This window comes from Rattus rattus, chromosome 6 (genome assembly GCF_011064425.1).
Source record: "Rattus rattus isolate New Zealand chromosome 6, Rrattus_CSIRO_v1, whole genome shotgun sequence".
Taxonomy (NCBI): Eukaryota; Metazoa; Chordata; class Mammalia; order Rodentia; family Muridae; genus Rattus; species Rattus rattus.
In genome coordinates this window covers 31,117,687-31,137,795 of record NC_046159.1, presented here as the reverse complement: position 1 = coordinate 31,137,795, position 20,109 = coordinate 31,117,687, and the positions used below count along the sequence as shown (strand labels likewise).

The window sequence follows — 20,109 nt, the reverse complement described above, 5'->3', positions numbered from 1 at the left end:
CATGGACATTTTTAAATAAATTAATAGAGAGGACACAAGGAAATATCTGGCTTTGGGTTTAATTTTCAGTGTTTCAGAGGCAATTAAAAGTCATGTTCTTAGCTGAGTGGTGGTGGTGCAGTGATGCACACCTTTAGACCAAGCACTCAGGAGGCAGAAGCAGGTGGATCTCTGAGTTCGAGGACAGCCTGGTCTACAGAGTAAGTTCCAGGACAGCCAGGGCTACACAGACCGATTCTGTCTCAAAAAAAAAAACAAAAACCCAAACCTTCCGCCCCACCCCACCCCACAAAAAAAATGTCATATTCCTAGGGCTGAAGAGATGGCTCAGTGGTGAAGAGCACTCACTGGTTGCTCTTCCAGAGGTTCCGGGTTCAGTTCCCGGGACCCACAAAGTGACTCACCACAGGAGGATGCAGTGTCTTATGCTGACATCCACAGACAGCAAGCGTGAACATGGTGCACAAACACGTGCAGGCAAACACCCGTACTTATTTTTTAATAACTCTTAACTGTTGTGTGCACTGGTGTTTTGCCTGCATGTGTGCCATAAGAGGATGTCTGAGCCCCTGGAGCGGCAGTTATAAGCAGTTATGAGCTGCCATGTGTGTAGTGAGACCAGGTCCTCTGGGAGAGGTCTTAACCACTGAGCCATCTCTCCAGCCCAAATACCTATACTTATAAAAATAAAGCACATCTCTTCAAAGAGTCATTTTCCTGGCCGGGTGTGGTATCTTTAACCCCAGCCCTCTGAGCAGGAGGCAGGTGGAGCCCTTCAGGTTTCGAGTCAGCCTGGTGTACGTGGCAAGTCCCAGTTGAATCCAGGCTCCAGGCTGGCCTGGGGCGCAGCTTGCTGGGTTCCATGGTCAGCAGTGTAAGAAATTTTAGCACACTGTCCACAATGAGTGATGTTATCTTGGATCTGTGTTGAACGCCAAGTTAGTCTGTGTACAGTCCTCAGAGCGCCCAGTGAGTATGAGTATCCAAACAGTTGCAGGAATTTACAGCTTTTACATCAGGAAAAATAGGTCCATTCCTTCCTGTCAGTAGGCGTGCATGCAGCCTGAGGGGTGGGGGCTGCCCATCTGGTTGGTCGTTACTCGTTCTCTTTGGTGGTCTAGGGTTTTAGCAGCAGGCAATGTGAAGTTCTCCTGTCTTAGTTCTTGGTAAGACATGCTGTTCTCTGAACAAGTTGATAGTGTGGCTTTTCCAAAGTGTCCATCTTGTCCTCTAGCTACTCTGTCATCATTGAGCTCGTGGATGACAACTTTGAAGGCTCCCTCCGAAGGCCTTTCAGCTGGAAGTCACTGGCCGCCTTGAGCAGAGTCTCAGGGAACGTCTCAAAGGTAACAAGCGAATCCTCACTGCCACTTACATGGCTCCTTGGCTTTTCTCATAAAGTCAGTAGAATGTTCTTTTAATGGGGATGGAGGGGGCGGAGAGGTGGCTCTGGTAAGAGCACTTGGCTTTTCCACAGGGCCTGAGTTCAGTCACCCACATCAGACAACTCACAACCACCTGTAACTCCTGCTCCAGAGGATCTGACGCCCTCTTCTGGCCTCTGTGGGCACCGCACTCACATGGCGCGCACATACACACATAAACAAAACTAAGTTTGTTTGTTTGTGTTTGGGGCTCAGTGGCTAAGAGCTCACACTGCTCTTCCCCAGAGGATCAGAGCACCCACACCAGCCATCTGAACTCCAGCTGCAGGAGATCCAGTGCCCTCTTCTGGCTTCCACAGCCATCTGCACTCACATACACTTCCCTACACAGACATGCAGATATACACATAACTAAAAATTAAAAAAAAAATTAAAAAAAATTTAAGTTGTTTGTACCACTGAGTGTGCACTGTAACCCCACCCTTGGAGAGTGGAGGCGGGCGATCCTGAGTCTGAGGCAGCCTGGTCGCCCGTCCCTGGTGGCGTCTGTATGGTGAGTGAGTATTTTCCATCTTGGGTGTGTAAGCGGCATGTCCGCTGTGTCTTATCCCCATCCTCTCCACCGTTGTAAGAGCCAGGGAAGCAGGAGGTGTGCCCTGTGAGTGTGCACACTGCAGTGAGTCTGTACACAGGGACGGGAAGGGGTGCCTGCCCCCTCACACACTGACGCATGTGATGTCTCTGTGGAGAACAGAAATCGCATCATCTTTTCTCTGCAGGAGCTGATGCTGTGTTACTTGATCAAGCCCTCTACCATGACTGACGAAGACATGGAGACCCCAGAATGCATGAAGAGGATTCAAGTTCAGGTGTGAGCGCAGACAGATCCACATCAGCCCAAGTCTCTACCCACTGCCCCCTCTGCAAGGAAGCTTCTTCTGGCCCTGTAACCCTCTCTCACCTTCTTCCCCGGGAACCTGTCAGACTCCACCTTCCACAGCCTCAGCCAGTCTATCTGCGGCTTCCCCGTCTCCAGCAATGGGTGGTCCAGCTCAACAGCCAGGCCAGGGTCTCCCACAGGTCTCACTCCCAGAGACTAGCTGCCCCCCACCTTGAACCTCCTTCAGTGCTGAGGGTGGAACACAGGGCCTCACTCAGAGTAAACGCCTGTTCTGCCACACACACCTGAGCCTTGCACACCCGTGCATGTCACTCCCATGCTCCTGCATGGAACCAGACACCCTCCAGTAGTCCTGTCTGCTTTCCTCTGCTGGGCCTGCCAAGTTCACAATGGAGTCACCACTGTGTGTTAGTGTCTCTGAGCCCTTCCCCGCTGCCCACTGCCCACTGCCTTCAGGACTTCAACAACACCTTAGCCTCCCACACAGCCTGTGTGCCCTTGTTTTCCTCTCTGTGTGCCCCCTCCCTGGTCTTGGTCAGATGTCACTTGGCCCCCAGGGCCCCAGTGGCACCTCTCTCCATTTGTTCTGATCTCCTCTAGGTTTGTGGTTTATAAAACGCCAGTGCCCACTTGTCACTGCCATGGCTGACAGGCACCCGTGTGTCCCAGAGCTGGTCCTCACCCGGTTGAGCACTAGCCTTGCCCCTTGCTGTGTGCTGGGAGGCTAATTCAGCAGTGACAGAGGACAGGGTTCCCATGTGAGGGCTATGGTTACCTCACGCTTCCTCCACATCTTCCTCTTTCAATCCTGGGAAGGGAATTCCTGCAAACTGGCAGTCCATGACAGGCAGCTGTGACATCACATGCTTGGGACTCCCATTTCCACTTCTGAAGCCCGGCCCCCTTTTGTTTGGTTGCAGGAGGTGATTCTCAGCCGATGGGTGTCTTCCCGAGAGAGAAGTGACCAAGATGAGCTTTGACCTTTCAATCCCAGAGTCCACAGTTCACCATCAGCCTGCCCTGAAGGAGCATCAGCACATTTGGGGATCACAGGACCCCGTGCTCTGTTGCTTTAATAGAGAAATCTACTCCTGTAGCTCAGCCCACTCAAGGACTTCAACCAATTACCCACGTGACTGGAAACCCATTGACGGTTCGGAAACCTTGAAACGTGACTGGTGCATCCTCAGTGAACTCCTTGTTTGACAGGTTGGTGCATTGAACACAGAACTATGTAGTACTGACTATTAAAGATGCATCTCGCTTTGGAGAACTTCTTATAAAATAAAAATAAGCAGTGGGGTTTTTGAGAGAACAAATGCAGTTAACACTTAGCAGAGCATGACATCATTACCCTCTTCTCACGGGTGAGAGAGGAAGCTGCTGCCTGAGGGGCATTTCGGCATCTCAGGCAGTGTTTGGTGTTGCTGTAGCGGAATGGCTGATGCTGGCTATCGCATAAAGAAAGGAGCTTATCTGGCTCATGATTCTCATGGCTGGAAAGTCCAAACGGCATGGCACAGGTCTGGCACTTGGCAACATCATAATATGCCAGAGAAATGGAAAGGGATGTGGGCCAAAACGAGAGATGGGGACGGGGCTGTGGTTCTCTGACCAGGGAACTAACCCACCCTTGAAGAACTGTAATCCCTTACAAGGGGAGGTAGTGATGTGATCACCGCCCTTAGAGAACTTGCCCCTGCACTGTTAATGGGTAAGTTAAGCTTCAACATGTTTCAGCAGGGACAGCACACACGCACAAGATAACCAGCGTGGATGTGGTTCCATGAGGGTGGATTGAGAGCCACATCGTGAGTTAATGAAAGCATAAGAAAAGTGTCTGAGGTTCACCCAAATCCAGGTTCAAGAAAGTGGCAGATGGTGAGGGCACTAGGTCTCCAAGTAGTCTGCTGACACTGTTTGGAAGCAATGATCTTTAAAAAGGAACCAGGCGTGTTTGCTAATTGACGTGGCCCATGTCCTCCAGCTCCCTGACTCCGTGCAGTCTACTCATGGTCCTGAATCCTAGTTGAGAGAGCTTCTATACAAGCCCCACTCCTGCCACACACACACATTAGGCCTAGTGATCTGAAGATCGGGTTTGGCAATGCAGTTCTCCAGACCCTCCATCAGGCATCGGTGGACTGCACAGAGATGCTTGTTCCCACCTCATGTTTAGCGTTTTTACCATCATGGCTTCCCTCAGGCTCCAGAGCAGAGATTTCTTGTGGCTTCTTGTTGCTTTGCGTGATCACTTTTCAGAACTTTTAAAAGTCAGACAAAAGTTTGAGGAGCCGCGTGTATTTCATTCAGTCCTGCTCAGAGCCTGGATACACTGCAGTTGGAGCTCTCACCCCGTCACACACCATCTCGGGTCCCTTGAAGGTTGAGTGACTCCAAGATTACAGACTCCAGTAACAGTGTGGTGAGAGCCCAGGAGACCATAGCTGTCACTCAGCACAAAGCTGAGAAGGAGCATCACCGAGCCAGGGCACAATGCGAAGCAAGCCTGCAGAGTGGGGCCTTGGGTTTGACCCCACCACTGAGGAAGGGCGGCAGAGGGAAGGGCAGTGTAGCAGAGACACCATCTTCTCACTTGGCTTGGTTTAGAGCTGCTGGGGATGCAGGCCTTGCCCATTCTAGATCAGGATTTAGCACTGGTAAAACCCCAGCTCCAAAAGCAGCCTCTATTCAAACCTATGTGGAAATGTTTCTTCTTTGCATGTTTGACTTGGACCTTGGACAGCAAGCTGTTACTATAGAGCCTTGGGGGGCTGGACTGAAACACAGCAGGGGAGTTGATTGAATAGCACCTGTGGCTTCCAGACAGAGCAGTGTTAGCTTTGGAGGACTTGCGCCCTTCTGAAACAGATGTGTGATGCATTTGTTTAAATAGCCCACGTTTGCCTGGCACTGGTGGCACGCGCCTTTAATTCCAGCACTCAAGAGGCAGAGACAGGCAGATGTCTGTGAGTTTGAAGCCAGCCTGGTCTACAGAGTCAGTTCCAGGACAATCAAGACAAGAAACTCTGTCTTGAATGAATGAATGAATGAATGAATGAATGAATGAATGAATGAACGAACGAATGAAAAATAAAAAAGTCAAGTTAATGAAGATTAGAAATTTGCCCTATGGCTTGAGACCCCATATGAACAACAATGCCAACCAACCAGAGCTTCCAGGGACTAAGCCACTACCCAAAGACTATACATGGACTGACCCTGGGCTCTAACTGCGTAGGTAGCAATGAATAGCCTAGTAAGAGCCCCAGTGGAAGGGGAAGCCCTGGGTCCTGCTAAGACTGAACCCCTAGTGAACGTGATTGTTGCAGGGAGGGCAGTAATGGGAGGAGGATGGGGAGGGGAACACCCATATAGAAGGGGGGGAGAGGGGTTAGGGGATGTTGGCTCGAAACTGGGAAAGGGAATAACATTGAAATGTAAATAAGAAATACTCAAGTTAATAAAAAAAAAAAAAAAAGAAAGAAATTTGCCCTATGACAAAGCCATGTTCAGGAACCTTCCAGGGGTGAGATGCCGTAGCCTACCTTAGCGGAATTGCCTCCCCATACTCTTCAGAGCCTCGGGCTCCCAGGAGTCTCTTCCAGATGGGTTTTTAGTAGAAATGCCTCGGGGTTGAAGATCAGAGGACAACTTGCAGGGGTCAGTTCTCTCCTTCCACTGTGCAGGTCCCAAGGGTCAAACTCAGGTTGTTAAGATTAACCACAATTGGCCTTTCCTACTGAACCATCTCGCCAGCCAAAACTTGAGATGTTTAACCCACTGATTTATCTTAAACATTTGTTGTTTTATAAAGTACTAGAAGGTTTAAAAGCAGTTTGGCCATTGTGAAGAACAGAGGGACCTCTTACCTGAGAATACATAATAAGAAAACAGCATTCTTAAACCTGTTAAAGTAACATGTGGAGTATGTATTCCCTTTATGTGAAAGGCTTCTAGTAGCTGGAATAATTGGCATCTTCGTGTGCATTTTTGAGAGCAGAGGATACAGGGCTCTGCCAGGTGGCTCCAGCTGGCCTCAAACTCTTCCTCCTGATCAGCTTCCCCCCACAGAAAACTGAGTAAGTTTCCACACCATGTTTCACCATCGCTAGTTCTTCCTAAAGTCTGCCCAAATGTCACACATGCTGGGTAAGTGCTCTGCCTCTGACACCTTCCTGCCCCTTCCGTTGGCATATGCTGATAAAAATCTAATCAGAAAGTCCAAGTTCACATTTCACCTGAGTACCAGGGACATGGGTACCCTTGGGAATGGTGCTCTTTCTGAGCCTCAGTTTCTTCATCTGAGCAATGGACTTAGGGGCTGGGGAAATGCTTCAGAGGGTTAGAGCACTTGCTACACAAGCATAAGGACCCGCATTTGAATCTCAGTGCCTAGGTCCACAGCCAGGCGTGACCGCACACGCTCTGTAACCCAGCACTGGGGGATGAAGACAGGCATGGCATATCTGGAGAGCTCTTTAGCCAACCAGCTGAATCAAAATGGTGAGCTTACAGTTCGATGAGAGACCCTGTCTCTATCACAGTCGGCTCGGTTTGCAGTGAAGTCTTAGCTGTTGTGTGGTATCTGGATGGGAAGTTTTATTTTTCTTTAAAGTTCTGAGTTTATAAGTGCAAATATTTGGTATGGAGGGAAATCTACTCCCTCTACCTCACCTAGCAAATTACCCACACACGGGACAATTATATCATGAAACTCACGATTTCGTATGCTGATCAAAAATAAATAAATGTGAGGTAGGGTCCAATCCAGTTTCTGTCAAAAGACTCTCAAGAGCTCCTGGGAAAGCAGAAGCCATCTCCAGACTTAGAGCCTATGACGGCTGACATGAGTTGATTGTCAATAGGACCTAGAACCACCTAGAAGACAAATGTCTGGTGAAAAAAAAAAACAAAAAACAAATAAACAACAACAACAACAAAAAAAAAAACCCCATCCCGTATAGTGAGCCACACGTCCCCACAGGCTGAGGTCCTGGACTAAATACAAAGGGGAATTCCTGGCTTCAGGTCCAGTGAGCTCACCTTGCACTCCTGCCTCTGTGACTGCCCCATCACATGGGCTGTATCCCTTAAACCAAGAACCAAAGTACAGCCTTCCTTTGTTGGGAACAAATAAAAGGAACTTGTCTTAAGTACTGCCATTTGACTTCTGACTCCATTTTACCTAACCTGACCAACTCTTTCTCTAAGCAATAGTTACCTAAAACATAATGCCTGTTCCTAACAACAGAAAGAACAAATGAATTTAATTGGTTGAGCATAAGAACATGTTCAATGCCAGTTGGAATACATGGGAAATACATGGGAAATACATGGGAAAGTCCCTAACCCCCGAGTTCTGATTGGTAAACATTATAACTAACTTGGCCCAGATGCTTTCGGGAGTTATGCTTATAAACCCTGCTTCAGCCCCTACTTGGGGATGCCAGCAGAAACAAGGCTCTCAGATCCTTGTCTGATGGCCCTGATTGATCAGCAACTCTGCATATGTGGTGGGAATAATAAAAGTAATAAATAATAAAAAGTGTTTGTAAGTGTTTCTGCTTGGATGGAAGGGCATCCTAAGACACGGGAGCCTAGGAACCTTCCAGCTCTGATGTGGGACAGTGTCCCAAGGGAAGGGTTTCCTGAGACACAGGAGTTCAGGAACCACAGAGCTCTGAGAGGAAACCTTGTTAGCAGAGGCATTGCAGCCCCCAGGGGAGGGGACCCTCAGCTGAGCCGAGGAGCTCAAGTGTCTCAGCCCTGCTCCTTCTCTCCCCTTCATTGCTTCTTCATGGCTTCTTCTGATGAGAGAATAACACCAGGCAGAAAATCCCATGAAAGAGATTTAATGGAGGGTTCTGCATGTAGAGAGACAAATCTAGGGATGGCTGCTCTCTGCTCCCAGGAGTGGGTAGCAGGGAATTGGACAAAGGGCAGGGTTATATAGAATTTCTTAGGGGGCAGAGCTTTTCAGAGTAGAGATTTCCAGATTGAAGATTGGTGAGATTTCAGGTCCTGAGCTTGGGAAGCTCAGGGATTGGTGGGTTTTCCTGCTTAGAAGTTAGTGCCTTTTTTTTTACCCCCTTCCCCATGCATTGGGCCCATGGGTTACAGTGGGAAGACCTTTCTGGCCTTAGCCGGCTTTGACTGAGGCACCATCTCTATAGAGCTGCTGGGGAGGCTGGAAAGGAGGTGCTGCCACTGTGGACAGCCCTTGTGGAACAGCTCCCTGGAGACAGGGATGCACCACTGTGGACAGCTCCTGTGCAGGCTGCAGGCTAAGGAGACACATGGTGGTGCCACCATTTTGACAGGAGCAGCCATTAGTGACAGTTCGTGCAAGGCATCTTACTGCAGCATAGGTTGGGGTGGGAAGGGGCTTTTGTGTCACGCAGCTTAAGGACTACAGATATTTCTCTCCCTAAGTGGGTTTGCCAGGTATTTTGTCACAGCTATGAGGGAAGCAAGTAGTACAATTGGTGTCTATTTCCTGTGTTAACACAGCCCCAGGCCGTGGGGCCTCAGCAGTCCCCAAAAGACCCAAACAGCTGAGGAGTGAGTGTAGCTGGTCAAGAAAGGAATCTCAGTGTGGCCAACACCAAGGACACATCTAGGACCGGAGCTTTACCTGTGAAGCACTAAGAGCCGTTATAAGTAGGGAACAAACACAGGCAGGCCAAGTGCACACATAAGCAGTCATGGCTAAGGGCCAGGCTGGCCACCACTACTTGAGGAGTGCAGTTTGGGTGTCCTGTGATAAGGTGTTTGGTGTCCTCTGCCATGAGGTGTCTGGTGTCTTGTCAGTCATGTGGTGTTGGGTGTCCTGCTTCCAGTTTGTTCTCCCTAGCATTTGAGATCAGCTAGGGAAGGAAAAAACCCAAAGAGAGAACAGGCCGGAGAGGACATGAAGTGTGTTAGAGTTTGGGCCCCTCTGTCAGAAGGCAGAGGAAGACGGGTGAAGTTTCAACGGCGCTTCTGTTAGACTGGGGGTTTGTTGTTCTAATTGTGAGTTATTATTATTTAATGTATATGGGATTTTGCCTGCATGTGTCTGTCCACCATGTGCCTGGTGCCTGCAGAGGCCAGAAGAGAGTACGGAATCCTCTGGAACTGAAGTTACAGGGGTTGTGAGTTGCCAAGTAGGAGCTGGGGATTGAACCAAGTCCTCTGCAAGAGGAACAGATGCTCTTAATGGCTAGGCCGTCTCTCAAGCCTCTTTCACCTTTGTTCCCTTTTTGTTTTGTTTGGTCTTCTTGACACTGCAAAGGTTACTGAGCAGGTTTTCTACCACTTGCCTGCACCCCCAGCCTTCCCATGAGTCTTCAGGTGCAGACATAAGACATGTATATACCTTCAGAGCCCCTCTCTCTCTCTCTCTCTCTCTCTCTCTCTCTCTCTCTATATATATATCTATCTATATATCTATCTCTCTCTCTCTCTCACTCCTACCCTTAACTCCCCCCTCTCTGGTCCCCTCACTCTCTTATTTACATCAAAAACCAACTGTGCTCAGTTCAAATTAATTGATACAAAGTGTTTCCTTTGATCAGTAATGTTCTTCCACTCTGATTATAGCAGATTCTCAGCTTAAAAACACAACTGTTGGAGAAATTTAGTTGTAATAAATGTGTGTTTTTGGGGAACCATGATAGGCACCTAGGAAGCAAAGGCCCTTTTCCCCATTTCCGGAAAAAAAAAAAAAAAAAAAAAAGAACCAAAAAAAAAAAAAAAAAAAAAAAAATTTTTTTTTTGAAACCCAGGGAAATTTTATTTATTTATTTTTTCTTAAATTGGGAGTGTGGTACAGGGGACTGGACCTAGGGTCTCTTACATGATAGGCAGATGGTTCTCCCACTGAGCTATATACTCTGTGGATTTTATTAGTTTTATACATTTTTATTTACTTTTCTTAATTTTATAATTTTGATATATTAAGCTTAATGGAAAACCACATACTTTTTAGAAACGAGTCGCACTAAGTACAGTTATAAATCTGCAGTACCGTCGAAAGGCCACAAGCCCAAATGTCCTGTCTCAGCGACCCTCCCATGCAGCATTCGCTACAGCCTGCTCACCAGGGCTTGTCCCCGGGCTGGGATGGTCAGTCGCGTGGAAGCCCCTCTCCTGGATGGCCCTGTAGAGCGTGATGTACTTGGCGGCCAGGCGCGTCCTTGGGATCACGTACTTCTCCGTGAACTCGCTCTTCTCCAGCTGCTCTTGGCCCTCCATGGCCAGGATGCAGTTAATGAAGGCCAGGGCAAAGCTCGAGCAGTTGTGGTGATTCTCTTCATACCTTGAAGAGACAAGGGAGACTCGCCGAGATAAGACAGTCATCACCGATTTCCAGGCTGGCCTTAAACTCCTGACCTCAAATAGTCCTCCCACCTCAGCAGTGGCAGGACACTGGAGTCCACCATGCTGGCCCCTGAGAACATTAAAAGCCGATCAGTGGTTGACCATTAAAGGCAACTCCCATGAACGCAGACAATCTCTGGGGTTCACACGGTAGAAGAAAAGAACCAGCTTTATCAAGTTGTTCTAGGACCTCCACACGTGTGCTGTGGTGCACACACACATATACATAGAGGCACACAGATAAATGGATATAACGTTATTTTTAAAAGTTTTTTTTTTTTAATAGAGACCAGGCATGGAGCTCATAGCTTTAATCCCAGAACCAAAGAGGCAGAGGTAGACAGACCTCTGCAGTTCAAGGCCGACAGAGGCTACGTAGTGAGACCCTGTCTCCAGGGAAAAAAATAGTAACAATGGGAAAAAATGAGAAATTAATTTCAAATCACTAAAATAAACAAAAAATGGCACTTAAATATTTTTACACTGTAAACAATGTTTTTAAATGCCACGCATAGTGATACAGGCTTTAAGGCCAGCACTCCAGAGGCTGCGACAGGTTGATCTCTAAGAGTTCAAGGTGAGACTTCTCTGGTGAGAAGCTGTGTCAAGAAGTAAAATTATGCCGAGTGATGGTGGCTCCCACCTTTGATCCTAGCACTTGGGAGGCAGAGGCAGGCAGGTCTTTCTTTGTTGGAGGCTAGCCTGGTCTACATAGTAAGTTCTAAGACAGCCAAGGTCATATAGTAAGACGTCTCAAAAAGTAAATATGAAATTATGAAATATAATATGGATTTTTCTGTGTATATTTAAAAATCTCATAACTGGGCATAGTGACAGATTCCTTGTAATCCTAGCACTCTAGAGGTTGAGTCAGGAGCCTGGGCTACACGGTGAGACGTTGTGTTGGAGGATAAAAAGAGCAGTGTCTAGAGAGATGGCTGAGCATTTAAGAACTCTGTCTGACCCTCCAAAGGACCTAGGTTCAGTTCCTAGGACCCACACAGTGGTTTACAACTATCCGTAACTCCATTTCCAGGGGATCCAACACCCTCATCTGGCCTCTTCAGGCACATACACTCAGGCAAAACACTCAGACACATTTAAAATAAAATAACATTAAAAAAAAATCTTAAAATCTTAAAAGCACAGCAGTGAAATAGCCAAGCAAGACACAAAACTCCGAAGACACTGTGACTGAGAGAGCAACAGGAGTCATCATTCCATTTGGTAGTGTTTGCTGCCTCTCCCTCCCCCTCCCACCCCCTCATCCCCACTCCCACTCCCATCCCCCCCACCCCAGGAAAACTTCCATGGCACAACCCCTGATTGATGTGGCCAAGTAACTGACAATCAGCAGCTTCCAGGAGGAGGGCTTTATTTGGGCTCTGAGGGACCTGTCCAGCCTAGTGTCCTGTGGGAAGGCTGCTGGCAGCAGGAGGCTGCTGCTCACACCTCCAAGGAGCAAAGGGCACAGGTGGCACAGGAAGGAAGGCAAGGTCCCTCAGAGCCCAATCCAAACCCCAAGGTCCCTCCCAAGAGACCGGCTTCCTCCAACCCAGCCCCACCTGCTCCCAATCTCCCTCCCAGAATAGCATCAGCATCTGGACAACCAAATATCCACAAATGAATCTATGAGGGACATTTTCTAACAATCGTGTTTAGCTGTTCTCACGGATTGACAGTCTAGGCACAGATTATACTGGAAACAGCAGTGACCGTGGAGCGATGAAGACGTGTGACACATGGGTGACAGTGGCTTTCAGTCTTTCTAGACACCTACCTATGAGGCAGCCAGGCTGGAGAAGCGGAGAAGTCTTCCAAGTACTTGTCCCACTGGTCCAGCAGTCCAAACATGCTAGGCTGCACTAGTGGAACACTGAGACAACACTCCCAGCCTGCCTCGTCCCGCTGTATGCCGCGTGCACTGTAATTATACACGACCCCTGAAAACCCAAAACATAGCCACTCTGTGAAAGGTGCTCAGAAAATGACAGAAGCCATAAATCTTGTCAATCTGGGTCACGCTTGTCTGCCACCGTCAGTGTGGCTGTCCATCTAGAGGAGTGGTTCTCAACCTTCCTAATGCTGCCCCTTTAATACAGTTCCTCATGTTGCGGTGATCCCCAACCATTAAATTATTCCATTGCTACTTCAGAACTGTAATTTTGCTACTGTTACAAATCATAATGTAAATACCTGATATGCAGCATATCTGATATGTAACCCCCAAAGTTGTGGATAGGTGGGACCTGGCTGGAGGAAGCCGGTTTCTTGGAATGAGTCTTGGGATTTGGAGCCTGCTTTCCTTCCTGTCCCACCTGTGCCCTTTGCTCCTTGGAGGTATGAGTGTCAGCCTCACACTTCTGCTGCCAGCAGCCTTCCCACAGGATGCTAGGCTGAAAAGGTCCCTCAGAGCCCAAAGTCTTGACCCTAGATTAAGAATCATGGATCTAGTGAGATTTAGAAGGCTAATGTTGTTATTATGTTATTTTGTTGTTGTTGTGATGGTGGTGGTGGTAGTCAAACCCAGGGCCTCATGCATGCTTGGAAGTGTCCTTCCACTAACTTGCCCCAGGAGAAGCTCAGTGGCCTCTAAACTAAATCCTACCAACGAAACATAGTGGACAGTCTCCTGCTCTTGACTTCAGTGCTTGGGCTGGGACTGAGGCCAGGCGCAGGCTAGGCACAGGCTCTGACACAGCCACCCCCCAGTCCACCTTCTAAAGCACAAGACCACAGACCTGAGCACACCCCATTTCATTCCTCAAGCCTGGGGTGCAGGGACCAAGTGTAGTGGGGAGACACTGTGTAGTGGGTTGGGTGTGAGAGTGGAGACTCAGAAGCCGAGGGTCCACATTCTAATTCAAACCCAAGACCTGAGATCTTGGTCGACTCAAGGCATGTGCAGGTTTGTAAGGCTCTTTCTGAAGAAACATTAAGACAGTTCCAAGGGTTAGAGGTATGGCTTAGTGTAGGTCTGCAGGAGGCCCTGCCTAGGTTCCACCCCAGCACCACTACAAAGTAAGTGTTTTAATCTTCTAAACACACAGACTAAGTAGTGCTAACTTGCCAAGTCACATGACTTGCTTTGGGTTGCAGAAGAAGAAGCAGGGAAGGAAGAATGGGTATGCTGTTACGGTGACATCATCGTGGCTGGACACCCTCCTCTCCCCTTAATGGTACTGTGGGGTTCTTTACACTGGGGAAACATAGGAAATGCTCACCATGTGTGTTAGTGACTCCCACGTGCAGATCAGACTTCCCATCGTACTCCCTGAAACAGAGAGATATTGTTTGCATTGGGTGTTATTTTGATAAGAAGCCTTGATACATAGCCCAGGCTATCCTGGAACTCAGGATCTTCCTGCCTCAGACCCCAAGACAGCGGCAACTGCAGTCATGTCACCTTGCCCACCAACAAGCACTTCATGAAGCATGGGCGTTTAAAAGAGGAGGGCAGAGGCTTCCCCTGTAGCCTATGCTAGACCTTGCCCGCCATCAGCTGTAGGCTGGCTAAAGAGTAGAGCCCAAGTAGAGCTCCCACACCCCGTATGGTTGAAGAGCTGCCTACTCCCTCTGGGTGTCCATTCACTGTCCCACCATATGGGATCCTGGAGGCATCTCAGAGGTCCCAGCCTTCTTTTTCGTTTGTTTGTTTTGTTTGGGGGGGGGTTGTTTTGTTTTGAGACATGGTTTCTCTATGAGGCCTTGGCTCTCCTCGAACTCACTCTGTCAACCAGCTTGGCTTTGAATTCAGGAAACCTCCTGCCTCTGCCTCCCTAGTGCCAGGATAAAAGGCGTGTGCTATCACCACTCTGCTTGGTTCTCAGCCTAATTAACCACAGCTCAGTATAACCCATGGCCTCTGCGCTCCCTGGATTACTGTTTCTTACCATTGCTCTGTTGGCTTGAGGTTTTCCTGGTTTGGATGGGTTAGGTCTGGGATCAAACCCAGGGTCTTATATAATCTCAGCACATGCTTTCTATCCCACACACACCCTTACAAATATTCTTTTATGTTTGGTTTTGTTTAAAACAAAGGCTCACCATGTAGCCCAAGCTGGCCTTGAAGCTATAAGCCAACATCAACTTTTTTTTTGTTATTGGACATTAACAAGATAACTGGCTTCGTTGTGACACTTTCTGACATGTATATAACATGCTTTGACATGATTTGTGCACTGTGCTCAGCAGCTCATTCCTAGGAGGGCACAGTCCTGGTGTCAGCTCTCAGCTGGGTAACCCGTTCTTCAATAAAGCAAGCGACCCCAGCTTTACCAGGGCCAACGACTCGGATGACTATGGTTCCTTCTCCCTCAGCCCCAGGGACTGTTCTGAGCTTACGAAGACCCCATGAGCTCAGAGGCTAGACTTGAATGAGCAAGAGGGAGCCAGAACGTGTCCGTGCTGAGGGCTGGTTCTGCCCCTCTCTGGGTGCTCCTCCTTCCTCATTCCCCGGCCCCTTCTTAGCCAGGCCACCATCCCTCCCAGAACATTTCAGTTTGACAGTTTGCTGGGTGTTAACTCTGGGCCTGTCGAGTCAGGCTGGTGATATGGAAAGTATGAGGCTGCCCTTTATGGCTTGCTTCCAGAAGGATCGTTCCAGTTTTAGTTTGGCAAGTCTGTGTTTTCTTTAGTTTGTGATACCAGAGAATGAAGTTCAACAAATCTTAATCAACTGGTGAGGATGAGGGGAAAGTACAGAGTGTTGAAAGGGGCCTGGCCACCCCTTCTCCTACAGCCCTTTCACACAGATCATGGGCAGGCCTCTTCTGCAGTTCTCAACTGTGCCCGTGGCTGGCTGAGTGTCGTTCAGGCTGAGTGTCAGTGTCTCCCACTGACCAGACTCCTCTATGTGGTCTGCACGCTGCATAGCCTTAAGCAGCAGGGTTAACCAACCCAGCCTCATTCAAGCAGAGCCTAGTGAGACCCTGGGTCACTGTTCATTCCCCTTTTGTCACAGTTCTGTGGAACTCAACAGTCTTGGATATGTGGATGAAAAGGAAGGAGTTGTTTGGAGTCCCAGGGACTAGGACGGCCTTGGATGTCTGCAGCCACCACAGCCTACAACCTGCCCCACATCTCTTTGCTCATTCTGCCTATGGCACTAAGGACCGTGCCCATCAGAATTAGCATTTGCCAGAGAGTACACAGATGCCCATTAAAAGGGAAGAAAAGAGAGTAGAGGGCCAGGTTACACCTTCATCAGGAAGCAACTCCATCACTAATGGCAAACTCTTTCCTGAGGATATTAGTCAAGAGGGGAGCCTGTCATTAGCAAGCTAAGGAAACAAGGCCAGCCTGGGCTAGATAGCAAGTTCAAGGCCAGCCTAGGCTAAGTGAACAACAAAAAGTTAACAAAAAGGTGGGTTTTTAAGCAAAAGAGAAATGATGAAAAATGAAGATTTGGATCTACCCAAAGGAATGAGGAGCTCTAGAAAGGATGAATATTTAATTAATATCAAATATATGTTTTATTGAAAGATAACTGTATGAATCTAAAGTTCATAATAACTCACATATATGTAATTTTATCATTCTTAATATTGTACATTTTTAAAATTTGCAAGGACAGGTGTTTTGCATATATATTATATATATTTATATATATATAATATATATAGTGTGTGTGTGTTTGTACGTGCATGCACTATGCATGTGTACTGCCCACAGGGCCCAAAGGAAAGAATGGCTTCCCTAGAACTGGAGTTACAGATGGTTGTGAGACACCATGTACACTCTGGGAACTGAACCCGGATCCTCTGGAAGAGCAGTCAGTGCTCTTAACAGCTGAGCTCTCCCTCCAGCCCTAACACTTGACTCTTTTGTTAAGTTTTCACAGTTAAGGGCTGGAGAGATGGCTCAGTGGTTAAGAGCACCAACTGCTCTTCCAGAGGTCCTGAGTTCAATTCCCCAGCAACCCCATGGTGGCTCACAACCATCTGTAATGGGATCCGATGCCCTCTGCTGGTGTGTCTGAAGACAGCTACAGTGTACACATATACATAACATAAATAAATAAATCTTTAAAAAAAGTTTTCACAGTTAGCATTAAATTAACTTTGCACATTCAAGGAAAAAATATAATGGTTTTTTACTGGAATTTTATTAACCTGCATGATTTATGACTGGAAGAGGCTCATGTGTTGGCCCATGTCTCTGATCTTAGCACTGAAGACACTGAGGCAGGAGGATCACACGTTCAAGACCGCCCTGGTCAACACAGCAGGTTCTAACCAGTCTGTGTTGCACAGCAAGAGTCAGTTTCAAGGGAAAAGAAAAAGGCAGTGGGGTTAGGAGTGCAGCTTAGCTCTGAGCACGTGTCCAGCACAGAGCCTATATGAGACTTTGAGTTCTGCCTCTAGCACTGTATACGGAAGAGGAAATAAAGAGAAGAAAAGGAGGAGGGACTCTTAGCCTTCCTTGCTCATTTAACTCACCTCCATCAAGAACCATGTCTTGTGGATTGTACTTTGCTCTGCACATTGTACCTGCTTGTCACATAAGTTTGAGCTGTCGCTTACATATCTTGTCAATAACATTTGCTGCCTGGCTATTCCCAGTCAGCCATTCAGCGCATCCCTTTCTCCTGAAATCACCTGAGCAGGTGTCTTCATACAGCACGCAGCCTTTCACACACTACCCAGTGAATGTGTGCACAAAACCCAGGCTCTTACCCTAGGCAGGCAAGTCACACGCCCTGGCCTCACACCACCCACTCCGATGGACAAACAGACCTGCAGATGAAGACGTAAGGACAGCAGCCTACCCACAGCAACTCCACACACACTGCACTGCCCAGCACACGTCCTTCAGAAAAGGTTTGATGACTGACACGCAGCAGAAATGCATGCACGGTTTATCATAACTCAAGCCACTGTACCTAAGGAACGTCCCTCTCGTGGGTTTGAGGAGGAAGGAGCATTTCTCTTGATGACCATTGGAGAATGGATCTGAGATGCTGATAGGTGCGTCCTCTATCCTGGTGGAGCCCACGTCCCCCTGGCAAAGAGGGCAGCATTGGGGTACACCGAAAGTGTAGATGGACCTCTCGCAGTGCCTGAATTTAATTAGAGACTTCTCAGCTCCCGAGAAGTGCATACCGTTTGATTGCTGGGCCACCAGAACAGGTTTCTGGAGACTTCCTTTTCCTCATTATACAGCTGGCTAACTCACACTGCCTGAGTAACCTGATCTACAGTGACATCAGCATGCATGGGAGCTAGGTAGATTAACCAGTAACCAGGCCGCACCTGCTAGACTCTTAAAGAGCTAGTTCTTATTGGAGCTGGCTTACCAAGGTTCTCGGTAGGTGCCACACATTCGCAGCTGGGGACAGCCAGCTCTTCATTCTTGAAAGCCCTGCTTTCCCTACGGCCCGTCTCGCCTTCCTTCAGCCTTTCCTTGTGACACTACCATAATTCGTTGTGCCTGCCTGCCTGCTGGAACACATACATTTTTATAGTGTGTTGTCAGCGTGGGGTGGGCTCAGAGTTCATTGGCGGGGAGTCAGATAAACAGGGGGGTTTGGTCCCTCTCTCCCCTAGCTGGCAGCAGGTGCCAGGTCACAGAACTCTGAAAGTTGGAAAGTTACAGGCAGCCTGCCGCACGACTCAGTCCTCCATCATAAAGGGGGCAGTCACAAGCCTCTAACTATTCATTAGATTGGGCTTTGTGTCCTGAGCCATTTGGATAGGGAATTTGGAGAAGAGGCAAGTCCCAACATATTGGAAAAGGGGGACAGGGATTTCTGGTGATTAAGAGACTATTTATTTTATGTGTATGAGTACACCATAGCTGTCTTCAGACACAGCAGAAGAGGGCCACCATGTGGTTGCTGGGAATTGAACTCAGGACCTCTAGAAGAGCAATCTTAACTGCTGAGCCATCTCTCCAGCTTTAGAGGCACACCAAGAGGCAGAGGCAGAGGCAGACAGATCTCTGTGAATTCAAGGCCAGCTCTGGTCTACAGAGCTAGTTCTAGGACAGCCAGGGATACACAGAGAAACCCTATCTTAAACAACCAACCAAAAAAAGAAAAAAAACAAAACAAACCACAACCCGCTGTCTGTGTCAAATCAGCAGGAGGCTGTTTTTGCCTTTTCTCTATGCTGATGTCCAGTCTGCAGAATGGTTCTTAAGACTGCCTTGTTTTCATGGGTCTTTTGTTTTTCATTTGTCTTATTTCCCACACTGCCTTCCTTCCTCTTTTTTTCTCAGATAAACAAATGTTATTGTTTCCCTAAATGTACATTTCCCCCAGACATATCCACTTTACATTGTAACTAAAAACAAAAGCCAAACCAGTGTATATTAGTTAAGAATAAATAAATCAGAAATCCACTGCATAGATAGGAGGCTCTTCAAGTCCAGCAGTACCAGGTGGCCTCGTCTCTAGAGCAGAGGTTCTCAACCTTCCTGATGCTGCGACCCTTTAATACAGTTCCTCATGTTGTAGTGTCCCCCAAGCATAAAATCATTTCATTCCTACTTCATAACTGTAATCTTGCTACTGTTATGAATCATAATCTAGATATCTGATATGCAGATGGCTGAGACCTCTCTGACAGGACAGGTTGAGCATGGCTGCTTGCTCTGTCAGCCTCAAGTTCCTGAAATAGTTCCAGGGGTTTTCGTTCTTGTATTTCTTTTTTTTTCCCTGAGCATTTAGAATAGCCAGGATAGTCCTGTGGCAGGCAGAGCTGAGAGACTGGGGAGGGACACTGTAGGAAACCACAGAGGCATGGCTCCACACACGGCACCTGGCAGGGGAAAGAAGGGAGCTTATTTTGGAGTTAGCCATCCTTGCTGGGGCTGGGCACCAGCAGTTGTGATCATGGCTGTGGACCAAGGCAGTACAATGTGCTGCGTTCTCATTAAACCTCACTGACATGTGCTGGTTACAAACGTCCAGTATCTTACTGTCATGGGCACGGCTGGCCTGCCTGACTGCTTGCTGTGGGACAGCCCCTTCTCTTGGCCTCAGGAGAGAGTCGGGGACACACCTGAGGAAGGCAGGTTGTCCTTAAAGAAGTCAGGCAGGTTGAAGTCTTCTGTTGTTACTTGAAGCCTCTGTGCAAAGAAAGCCCTGTCCTCTCAGCTTGGGAACTTGACACCCATATGGAAAGTCTGGAGCGTCTCTGTGACAGACACCTCCCTGGGCAAATGCTCCTAAGCCTTCTTGCCCCTGTTCTTTCAGCTTTCTCTAGGAGGCCCAATTTTGGGTAGTTGCTTTCGTTTTGTTTTGGTTTCTCCCCAGAAATCTTCATCTTTAGATTCCTTGTAGCCTTTTCCCTTCCATTGTGTAGTGATGTAGCCCCTCCTCACCTCCATCCCCTGGACAGCTGCTTTTCTGCCAGGGGCTGGAGTCTGCACATCTAAGGGGAGGTGTAGAGTTCACTCAGGACTGGACCCAATGGTCTTCGGATGCTGTCAGCCGGGCGAGGGCCACTCACAGCA

General features: G+C 48.1%; 2 protein-coding genes across 5 annotated transcripts in view; one reads left to right on the top strand and one right to left on the bottom strand.

The window, feature by feature from the left end:
* Tsen2 (tRNA splicing endonuclease subunit 2) overlaps positions 1–3,601 on the top strand; it is a 53,470-nt gene extending 49,869 nt beyond the window's left edge. For 2 of the 3 annotated variants that reach the window (XM_032905876.1, XM_032905875.1), the window contains exons 10-12: positions 1,235–1,346; positions 2,165–2,254; positions 3,207–3,601. In XM_032905876.1, the coding sequence (XP_032761767.1) occupies positions 1,235–1,346; positions 2,165–2,254; positions 3,207–3,266 (262 nt within the window). In that variant the 3' untranslated portion in view covers positions 3,267–3,601. Of the gene's footprint in view, positions 1–7; positions 256–1,234; positions 1,347–2,164; positions 2,255–3,206 lie in introns of those variants that run through there. The other variant, XM_032905877.1, reaches the window with a different exon arrangement.
* A 6,569-nt stretch (positions 3,602–10,170) lies between these two features.
* Positions 10,171–17,839, bottom strand: Mkrn2os (MKRN2 opposite strand). Of its 2 annotated transcripts, none has more exons than XM_032905873.1 (4): positions 17,534–17,839; positions 13,875–13,924; positions 12,431–12,593; positions 10,171–10,588 (listed from the first exon to the last, which is right to left on the bottom strand). In XM_032905873.1, the coding sequence occupies exons 1-4, from the start codon at positions 17,749–17,751 to the stop codon at positions 10,330–10,332; spliced, it is 690 nt and encodes a 229-aa protein (XP_032761764.1). In that variant the 5' UTR covers positions 17,752–17,839; the 3' UTR covers positions 10,171–10,329. The 2 variants fall into 2 exon arrangements, with proteins under 2 accessions (XP_032761764.1, XP_032761765.1); XM_032905874.1 differs by having other exon boundaries at positions 17,754–17,827.
* Between the last annotated feature and the right edge of the window lie 2,270 nt (positions 17,840–20,109).